The following is an 11,271-nucleotide window of genomic DNA, read 5'->3' on the forward strand; positions in this document are numbered from 1 at the left end:
CTTAATCATAATTTATAAATTGCTTCTCATTAGGCAAATAGAACTAGTTCTATATTGCACCTTGCGAACTAAGCACTCTTGACACCAAAAACAAGTCCTTGAAACAGAATCATTCACAAACATCAAAAGAATTTTGTACATTTTTATTATTGCAACTGGTCATATTTTTATAGTTTTTCAAAATATAAAAGTTCCGGAGAGTAAGAACAATGAGGAGAAGTGTGATTATTTGGTAACATAAATGTTTAGCTTGCGTCCGGTGCAGCCGTCTTGCTGCACAGTCGCCCCAACAGACCAGCCATCTGTAACAGAGAGTTCACCCCTTCTGCCACTTTCATATGTGTGTAGCCAATTTCCTGGGGAATCAAAAGTATGATTAAAATAAAGATTGTTTTATCTCCGTACTATCACTGTTATCTAATACTTAAGTTAAGTTTAAAGCTTCTTAGGGAGGCACTACAATGGCATTACATACCTTAATATATTCCAGCTTCAAATATTCTGCCATCTGAAAGGTCTTACACACTCTAAAGATGTTTCCGATTATGTCCTCCGGTGAGTATCCGAGTGACCAAAGCTGCTCAATAATCTGTAGAAAGACGCATCATTTCTCTCTGGTGTCCATTATTTATCAAATGGACACTGAATATTTTCAAGGGGAAATGTTTAGAAGTACCTTGTATGCTTCATCAATGTTGGCGTTGACGCAGTGCTCTAGCATGCTTTTAACCAGCAGAGGATGTGGCTCATCACACACCTGCAGAAACAACACTTTTTGTACTTCACCAATACATCTTTATCTTGAAATGATTTCCATGCATTAGAAAAGAACAAAAATAAATCGTATCCAAAAATACCTTGAACACATTTTCACTGTTGATGTAACCAAATCCAGAGTTTGTTGACTGCAAGTTATTCAGAGCCTAGAAATAAATAGATAAATAAATAAATAGTAAAACCTGAAAATGTATATATCATACAATAATCATAATACTAGTAAACAAACAAAAAAAAAAAATTACAATTATTAGTAAATAATAAATTATTAAATTTAGGTTATTTATTATTACTATTTATTTTAATATACACATAAAAACAGAAAAAGATAATTGACCTGACCTGTCTCATGTCGCCTTGAGCAGTGAAGATGATGGCCTCAAGGCCGTCGTTGGTGACGTGTAAGTTCTCCTTCTCTACCACCTCCGTCAGACGCATCATGATCTGGTCGTCTCTGAGTTTGCTGTAACGCAGCACAGCGCAGCGGGACTGGATGGGCTCTGCAACACAATGATAGGATCATCTGAAAAATCTCTCTATTGTGTGTACTTTTTAGAGCATGTTTAAATGCCAAACTATTATAAACAGCATATTGTGTTTTATGTGGCACGTCGCTCACCTATGATCTTATCTGATGCATTACATGCCAGCGCAAAGCGTGTGGTTTTAGAGTATATCTCCATGGTTCTTCTGAGAGCCTGCTGAGCTCCATCTGTCATGCTGGTTTAAAAAATACAAAAACATACTTGCATAAAGCATTTTCTTATACATCTAATAATTTAAAAAATAATTCTAATATTAACTTTTAATAGGGATGCACCTAAATTTTGACCACAAAGGCCTTTTCGTTTTTTGTTCGAAAAAGGGAAAAAGAAAAATATGAGCCAAAAACATATGCTGTGCCGCTAGGTTCTGTGTTTTATGATTTAATACAAATTTATATAAACTTCAGCAATTTAATCAAGCTTTTAAAATGTAATCAAATGAAAATAATTAATTTACAACAAAACATTGCATTTTTATTTTTTGTCAAATAAGATGCTGCACATCAGAATTGTATAAATATACAGTAGTGATATATTTCTGTCATAATTTCTTGAAGTTAAACCGAACTTTTATTTTAACAGTTTGTCACGAAGATCTTTCAGTTTCAGTGTGTATTTGATGGTAGTTTTTCTCAAATGAGAAAAAAAGCCTGTGAAGTGACTCTCAAAGCAGCTCTGGAGATGAAGTTCATGTGCTCAAATATTGAGACGACAGACATTGAAAAGACTGTTGGCGTCACATGTGAGTTTGTGTATCAGATAAAACCACACCATTCATTCACACAGACACGCAGAAATCACTTATTAGTGACATGCACTGACTGGCTGTTGTCGCGTTTATTTCTGCCGTGTGATAGGCTGTCAGATTAATCCATATCGAGTAAAAATGTCCAGAGACATACATTTTATGGCGATTTCAATATGATATTGTATATCGCCCAATCCTACACTCTGATAATAAGTTTTTTAGGACTATACATTTCGGATAATTGGTAAAAAAATAAATCAGTTACATCTGATTCTGTTGCACTGAAGAAAAATATATTGATATTTAATATTATTTTAATATATTTTCTGTCCAATTTTGGTGTTACTTGAAATAAAAGTATTTTATTGGCTTATATTTTTTAAAATTCAGATTCATTTAAAATTACTGAGTTTAATTAAAAAAAGTCTATATTAATACAATTATTTAAAAAATAACTTAAAATAAGAAATTAATAATTATTCATTTTCATCATTTCCAAACTTAAAATAAGAAAATCAATAATTATTCATTTTCATCATTTCCAAATAATTCATTTTCAGTTTTCAGCTGCAGTGCATGCATAATTTTTGGTTTCAGCCCAGAATTTTCATTTCGGTGCATCAATGACCCCACTAAAAATCAATATTTTTAATAAAAATACTTCTATTACCTGTCAGCCTCATCCAAGATTATGATCTTGTGGCGACCTTTAGGGAGTGTGACCTTTTGCTGGGCAAACATTTTGATCTTGTTTCTTACAACATCAATACCACTGAAATAAATAAACAAATAGACATTAAAACAAGAACATGATTACCCAAAATATGTGCAGAAAACAGTCATTTCTTTCCCTTACAACCTCTTCACCTTAAAGGCACAGTATGCAAGTTTCCCTGGTAGAGGCCGCTTATTCAAAACAGTAACAAATGCGTAGTTTGATGACGCCGTGAATGAGTGTGGAATCATGGGAGTTGTCATTTTCACTGTCACTGCCGATGTAAAGCAATCCGGCGGGACAGAAATTGTGCTCATGGATGAGCTAAAGTATTAAAATATTATTAATGTTACCGTGGTATGAAGCAAAGCACGGCCGAGAGCCTGGGACATTTTACGTTGCTGTTTTTATTATGCTTATATGCCACAGTCGGCCACTCCTTTCGTTTTGTTACTTACTTTTATTAAGTTATGTTTAACCTCCTTCCCTGAACTTAAACTTTGTTAAAGTTACATTTGATCACTTAAATCCACATTATTTTATTTTATTCTAATAAAACAGCTTCAATTGCTGAATTACTACCCATACAGGTCACTTTATTTGAAGAATTAAAATTGTGGGGTAATGCAACAGTTTTTCTTGATCAAAACAATCATACTAGATACGTTTGAGTGTGTTGAAGGTTAGGTTATGTTACTCTGTGCGTTCGTTCGGCAGCACTTGTCGCACACTGCAGTAAGCTAGATCATTATTAGAATATTATATTAATAAAAGCTGACTTGTGTTGTTAAATGGCATGCAATTAATTTTAAAATATATTGTATGGTGGAGAAAATGCTGTATTACTGTTACTACAAATAAAGCTCTTTCTGATTATGCTGTGTTAGCCACTTGACAAAATAGTGTTGTCTCTGAGGTATGGTACAAAGTACACACTACTCACAGTAAATCAAGAAAACAAGAGAATTAAACAATAAGACTATAACAATGATTAGTTTTTTGTCAATAAGGTATCCAAACAGTTCCTCGCCTGTCTAATAAAACACAATATATGAAAGCCTTTGGTGTTTCCATAGTTTCTACAGAAGTAAAACTGGAAATCGAGGGGAACGCGGATATAGCGTCACTGACAGGTGATGCAATGACATGGGCCATTACACTGGTTAAAATAGCTGATTTCTCTGGATTTAAACATTGCTGTTAACATTTGGGATAATGTAAGTACACAAGTCAACAAAATATATAACATTGTTCTAGTGGGTTTTGGGTATTTTTTAATCCAAAAATCTTACATATTGTGCCTTTAAGTGTGTTTCTTACCGGTCATTTGAGGCGTTCAGCTCAAGCACAGCATCTTTCATGGCCGGGCCAAGAAGAGCTCTAGCCAAACACAAAATGCTGGTAGTTTTTCCAGTGCCAGGAGGACCCTAAAAACAAAAGTGATTGGTGTTTTAATGCAGTGACATCAAATGTAAATTCAGATGGCACCTGGATGTGAAAAATTCCTTTAACTTACAGCAATGATGATGTTGGGCACATTTCCTTCTCTTGCAAACACCTGCGACAATAATGGGGCAAAAGAGGAAACATTTCATCATTTCCATAAGTCTATATTCACCAGATTAGGAAATTACAGTATGTAAGTCGTACTGACCTCCAGTCTGCTGACAGTTTCCTCATTTCCAACTATTTCATTTAACTTAAGAGGTCTGTATTTTTCAACCCTGGAAGTAATAACACACGTAAATCACAATTATTTATCACAAAAACATGCAACTACAAAGAAAAGCGAGCTTGGCACTAGTTCAGCTGCTGTAAATGTATGCTGCGGGCTCGCTATCTTTAGCGACATTCAATTCATTCAAATGCCACGACAACGCGCTTACAAACAGCCACAAACAGTACCATGGTAGTTCATAAGCAGTCGATGTTTTCGGCGCAGTATCATCCTTTTTAGGCTGTACGTCGGCTTGACTTTGTTCACTGTCTGTCTCTTTCATCTCAACATCCATATTGACCGTCAGTAGCGCGTATTCCCGCCACGACAGGAACAAAACAGATCTGATATGCCGTCACTTCCGGCAAAGTAAGACCGTGACTTTTTTCATTTATAGAATAATAATATTATAAAATATAGCCTGGTACTTAACAAGCTAGCAAAGAAAATAGAAAATCTAATAAAATCAATTAAATAAAACCGTTTATCTTCATTTTTAAGATAAGTGAAATCAAGAAGCACAATGAAAATAGGAACACGTTTTAAATGAATTTAGGATAAAGTTATTCAATTTTAAATTATTATTATTTTTTTTTTTTTTGTATTTTACACCAAAATATTAGGCTACAGAATGGTAAAATAGATTCAGTACTGTCCATGAGCAAATTTTAGGCTACAAAAGAGACACGCACTTTATTTTTTATGATTTTATTACTTTTTGTTTTTTAAAGAAATAAAATACTGACTTGCTGGATAAGACCTGTACTGTGAAGGTTTTGTTGAAACTCCTAACCTTCAGAGCATCTGTTGGTCAACCTAAAGTTTCTCACACTGACAAATATATCAGATTATCTTTTTGCATTCAAATCTAGGACAATGATCCCTAAAGAGACTGAAAATATGAAGACGAGAGCTTTAGCTGCTCTGAGTACACAATGCTCGACCTAAAAACAAGTACTGTAGATACCGATCGCAACAAGATCTGTGTCTAGCCTACAAATGAGAGCTACAGAGCTGTGGAGGCCAGTGCCAGTACTAAAAATGTAACATGAAAGATGCCTGAAAGCTGATTTTATGGGTGTCCATATTAGCCTTAGTGAATTTGAGTGCAAATTAAACTTACTGAACAGTAAAACACTATTGAGACTCGAGGCTGTTCTCATCCAAAACTGCAATCAAAAGCTGTTTGAATTCCCAGCCTTCAGAGCATCTGTCGGCAAACCAAAGGTTTCTCATTTAAGTTTGTTTTAGCTCAATTTAGGGTTCACTCAACATGATGTGGCCATCGCTTTCGGCTGTGGGCTTTGAGGGTGCGGAAAGATCAAAAAGTTTTCCCCTGGCATTGCGTACCACCAAGTGAAGAAACACTTGTCTGGAGATTGGAACAAATACATGAATATGTCATGCGTTCATGTCATGAGACAAGAGAACAGTTTGCAGAATCTCTGTAAACACATATGCATAATCATTAGTGGTTAAACGGATCGTTGTTGATCCGTGATCCGTACGGACCAAGCCCCACGGTTCGGGACGCATGTGATTCGCGGATCAATTGCAAGTTTAACCGCAATAGAGTGAAAGGTTATCATTTGCACGTGTTTTGTCTTGCTAGTTCACACATTAAATAGATATAAAACCATTCCAGCGCTAGAAGAGGCAAAAGAGGATTTAATTCGGTATCGCACGCCACGCTGTTATCGGTGCACACAGACGAACATACATACAAGGCTCGCACGCGCACACAGAGAGAGAGCGAGGCGCGTTTCAGATAGCTGGCAAACTCCAAATTGATTTCTCTTTCGCGTCCGCAATGCACTTGGATGGACACATACACGCACTATGTCAGTCAAAATACCCCTCTCGGCAAGTATTCTCGTAAACACATTCGGTTATGTCTTAATTGAACGAGGTGAGAATTCGGATGTATCTATCGGATGTTTGAGTGCAAGGGGTCTTACTCTTAAAGTGACAGCAACCTATAGACCTTATGTAGCCCCGCCCCTTTTTAGCGCTGCGCTCGTTGTCTTTTGTCTTCCGGTTTGTATTTCCACAGCGAACTTACGTATTTATGAATGAACTGCTCGTTTTAAAATCTTCCCAGTCGACTGACATTTGTTAAGACATCTGCTTTAAACATTACAATGCTCACGATAACTTTCATTAACTCTACAACAAGTAAATCCACTTCACCAGCGAATTATTCTATGACAGCGATGCCATAGAAATATACAGAGCTACCGCAAAAACGGAAGTTCAAAGACTATATTATAAAGATGGCGGCGCACTTGTTTCTCTGGCGCATAAGGTCTATAAATACCTGCTGTTGTCTGTCATGTAAATCAAACAACATAACACAGCTTTAACAAAGATTAATCTATATTAAATTTATACAGTGAACAGTGTCATTTTACATTTAATTATTACATTTCTGTACACGAAAATTAATACTACAGTTAGACCTTATACTTTATTTGTAACCTTATGTTGTATTTATCTATGCTCGTAATTGGTGTACAGTATGTTCTTTTTACAGTCTGTTCACGTGCCTTCAATAATGTATTAGTCAGGCTAGTAGTTTCTGCTGTGGTATTGGAGTAATTAAAGTGGGCTACGTAATAAATGCAAAGTTACCCCCCACCCCCCCCTTTTTTTTTTTTTTTTTTTTTTTTTTTTTGTGCTGATCCGAAAAATGATCCGATCCGTGACTTAATAACCATGGTACGATCCGAACCGTGAGTTTTGTGATCCGTTGAACCACTAATAATCATTCAGAAATGAGTTTGTTAATTTTCTCTTTATTGATTATATTGAATGTGACATTAGTCACCTGGGCAAAATATTTTTTGGTCTTTTAATGGTCTTAATCATTTTAAATTACAAATCACTGTTTAGGAAATTAGCAAGAATTGCACAAATACTGTAAAGTAACTTAGAATAGCCTTACCGAACTTGCAGAGTTTTTACAGTCAGTGTTGTTCCAGTGTTAATGGCTTCAAACAGTTCGTGAAAAAAATGTCTCCTAGTTTGTTTGAGTTTAATGTGAGAACAAATATTCACTGTTGGCTTCAAATCTGGACTTTGACCAGGCCAAAACATGAGCCTGATGGACTTGTTCTCAGTCCACTTCTTGGTTGTCTTTGCAATTTGGGCAGGAGTATTGTCTTGTTGAAAAATAACATCTGATCATTCCTCTTTCGATAACAACTTTGTGGGAAGCGAGCCATTCTGCGATATTCTCCTGTACTCCAAATGACTTCACAGTGAAGTAGCTGACCAATACCAGCAGCTAAAATGACACTTTTTTTTTTTTTTTTTGTTAAAATTGCATACATTTTCAGTTCATGAAAACTATTAAAAAGACTATAAACAGAACACATTTCACAGAATTGCAAAGAAAGAACTTTGTGTAAATGCTGCAGATGACCTTCACGGAGTCTGTTGGAAAACCTGACATTTCTCACGCACGTCATTCAAATGGAGAAGTTCCATGCATATAAGTCAGGGCAAAAGATCTCTTCTCGCTCAACACGCCGAAAACATGAAGGGAGTCATCGCACTTCTCCTGGCTGCTCTGTGCTTCGAGGGACTCAATGCAGAGTGTCCCGAACCAGCCACGCTGAAAGATGAGTATGAAAGCAAACTCTGCGCCCAGATGTTCGAACACAGCAGCTACTACTATAATGACAGCTGTACTGGCAGTTTCCTGAATGTTTATCCTGATGAAGACACCCCGATCATGCCATGGGTTTGGGAAAACCGTATTTCCTCTCTTGTGGTGGGCCGAGGCTGCTCTCTGACAGTGTGGTCTAAAACCAAGAAGCAAGGTAATAAGAAGAAGTTTTCTGCTGGCATCGTGTATCACCTCAAAGAATACAAGCAAGGCCTGTTTGGAAACTGGAACGATTCCATCTCTGGATACTACTGCACATGCTAGATGTGAAGCAATGACAAAGACAAAGGCCTAAAAGACATTAACATATAATGTCAATGACAGCTGTAACCCTGTGTGTTTTCAGAAGCAAATATACATTTTGCTCATTGTAAATCTGCTCAAGTGAATTAAACATTGTGTTATTGCAGGAAATCTCTGCAAGAACATGAAGCAAAACCATTCAAGGCCTGGAGCATGATTATTTTTATTGTTTTAAAAATGAAGCAACCTCATAAGGGTTTTGAAAGTATTGCCAAGATACAGTCAAGTTTTGAAATGTAAACTCTTAGTTAAGTCAAATCAGTTAACAAAATCAGTGCTTAAAATATGAAAGTGAAGCATAATTCCAATTTTATGCAGTTTTATTCTTAGTTTCACTTCGATAAACTGCTTTGCGAACATATTTAAAAGTATGGAAATTTTAAAGCCATTATACTGCACAATACTGTAATGAATGGTGCAAAGGGAAGATAATCCATCGATTCGTTCGTGAAAGACAGATTACAGCATGTTTTCATAGGACACCATGCTGTTGTGTAAGAGTATTTGCAACAGCCTTAAAGGGTTAGTTCACCCAAAAATGAAAATTCTGTCATTAATTACTCAACCTCATGTCGTTCCACACCCGTAAGACCTTTGTTCATCTTCAGAACACAAATTAAGATAATATTGATGAAATCTGAGACCTTTCTGTCCCTCCACTGGAAGCAACACATCTACCACATTCAAGGTCCAGAAAGGTAGTAAAGACATCATTAAAGTAATCCTTGTGACTCCAGTGGTTTAACCTCCATTTTATAAAATTATGTTTTTTCTTTTCTTTTTCTTGCTTTAAGAATAAATTGAAATGATATTTAGTGAGGTTTATATGTAAAACAACATGAGAAAAAAATATTCCAGTGAGGTAAAAAAAAATGGTAACACTTTACAATAAGGTTCATTAGTTAACATTAGTTAACTACATTAGTTAACATGAACTAATAATGAACTGCACTTATACAGCATTTATTAATCTTTGTTAATGTTAATTTCAACATTTACTAATACATTATTAAATTCTTGTTAGCATTAGTTAATGCACTGTGAACTAACACAAAAAAAACTGTATTTTCATTAACTAATGTTAACGAAGATTAGTAAATACAGTAACAAATGTATTGCTCATGGTTAGTTCATGTTAGTTAATACATTAACTAATGTTTAACTAATGAACCTTATTGTAAAGTGTTACCAGAAAAAACAAATAAACTTATGTAAATATGTTATATAAAAATATTTCCCTGAAAACAATTTTGTATATCTTACAGTATGCAGTTTTTCTTCTCAAGTAAATAGGTAATGTTTTAATGAAGTTTTTAAATGCCCCTTATTCAGAAATAACATATGTGTGACCATTTTACCTAATTCAGGGGAGGTGAGTTCTCTAATGCTTATCCAAATAACCTAACAGGTCCTGTAGATTGACAATACAGCCTTAAAGGGATAATTCACCCAAAAATGAAAATTATCCCATAATTTACTCACCCTCAAGCCATCCTAGGTTTATATGACAATCTTCTTTCAAACGAACACAATCCAAGATATATTTAAAAATATCCTTACTCCTCCAAGGTTTATAATGGTTGTGAATGGTAACCAACAATGGTAACCTGAAGACAGAACAAATGCATGCATCCATAAAAAAAGTAATCCATATGGCTCCAGGGGGTTAATAAAGGCCTTTTGAAGCGAAGGGATGTGTTTTTGTAAGAAAAATATCCATATATAAAACTTTATAAATTCGAATAACGAGCTTCCGGTGGATGACCGTACGCAGAAGGCGCAAGTTGACTTGCGCCAAATGAGTAATCCTCTGACGCGATGTATGACGCAGGATGTAGGAGTATCGTAAGCTTCTCACGGTTCAAACAAAAATGGCTGGGCAACATTTCAAGCTCCTCTTCTCTTATATCAAAATCCTCTGACATTTCTTTTCAAAATTTCTCGTTTTAGACTTCTAATTTGTGACCAGTGTTTTGTTTTGCTCTCTCCATTTCGCCTCCACGTTCGTCATTGCGTTCGGGTCAAAGGTTGCTCTTCAGCCCAAATTGACGTGCGCAATATGCGTACGGTCATCCACCGGAAGCTCGTTATTCGAATTTATAAAGTTTTATATATGGATATTTTTATTACAAAAACACATCCCTTCGCTTCAAAAGGCCTTTATTAACCCCCTGGAGCCATATGGATTACTTTTTTTATGGATGGATGCATTTGTTCTGTCTTCAGGTTACCATTGTTGGTTACCATTCACAACCATTATAAACCTTGGAGGAGTAAGGATATTTTTAAATATATCTTGGATTGTGTTCGTTTGAAAGAAGATTGTCATATAAACCTAGGATGGCTTGAGGGTGAGTAAATAATGGGATAATTTTCATTTTTCATAAAATGAAAATTCTGTCATTAATTACTGACCCTCATGCCGTTCCACACCCGTAAGAGTGTGTATCAAACTGCCAAAGTCACGTGAACTATTGAAGTGTCAAAACACTTATGACATAACGAAGCCTCGTTTACTGAAATCATGTGATTTTGGCGCTCTGAACCACTGATTCGTAACAAAAGATTCGTAAAGCTTCAAAGCTTCATGAAGCAGTGTTTTGAAATCGCCCATCACTAGATATTGTTGAATAAAGTCGCTATTTTGTTATTTTTGGCGCACAAAAAGTATTCTCGTCGCTTATATAATATTAAAGTTGAACCACTGTAGTCACATGAACTGTTTTAAATATGTTTTTAGTAGCTTTCTGGACATTGAAAAAGGGAGTGTTATTGCTGGCGATGCAGGCCTCACTG

The 11,271-nt window shown here is 35.6% G+C and overlaps 1 protein-coding gene across 1 annotated transcript; it reads right to left on the reverse strand.

Moving 5' to 3' along the window:
• Positions 1-128: 128 nt before the first annotated feature.
• Positions 129-4,863, reverse strand: rfc2 (replication factor C (activator 1) 2). The gene is made up of 11 exons (XM_051878580.1): positions 4,691-4,863; positions 4,440-4,509; positions 4,302-4,343; positions 4,106-4,212; positions 2,741-2,842; positions 1,397-1,497; positions 1,120-1,277; positions 858-923; positions 677-757; positions 476-589; positions 129-356 (listed from the first exon to the last, which is right to left on the reverse strand). The coding sequence occupies exons 1-11, from the start codon at positions 4,795-4,797 to the stop codon at positions 246-248; spliced, it is 1,059 nt and encodes a 352-aa protein (XP_051734540.1). The 5' UTR covers positions 4,798-4,863; the 3' UTR covers positions 129-245.
• Between the last annotated feature and the right edge of the window lie 6,408 nt (positions 4,864-11,271).

The sequence above is a fragment of the Ctenopharyngodon idella genome, chromosome 21 (genome assembly GCF_019924925.1).
Source record: "Ctenopharyngodon idella isolate HZGC_01 chromosome 21, HZGC01, whole genome shotgun sequence".
NCBI lineage: Eukaryota > Metazoa > Chordata > Actinopteri > Cypriniformes > Xenocyprididae > Ctenopharyngodon > Ctenopharyngodon idella.

Excerpts from the sequence above, each read along its gene's own strand:
- rfc2 (XM_051878580.1), bottom strand. The coding sequence starts at position 4,797 with ATGGATGTTGAGATGAAAGAGACAGACAGTGAACAAAGTCAAGCCGAC. Across the intron at positions 4,344-4,439 it reads AAACTGTCAGCAGACTGGAG|GTGTTTGCAAGAGAAGGAAA; the intron begins GTCAGTACGACT and ends TTATTGTCGCAG. Across the intron at positions 4,213-4,301 it reads TGCCCAACATCATCATTGCT|GGTCCTCCTGGCACTGGAAA; the intron begins GTAAGTTAAAGG and ends TTTTGTTTTTAG.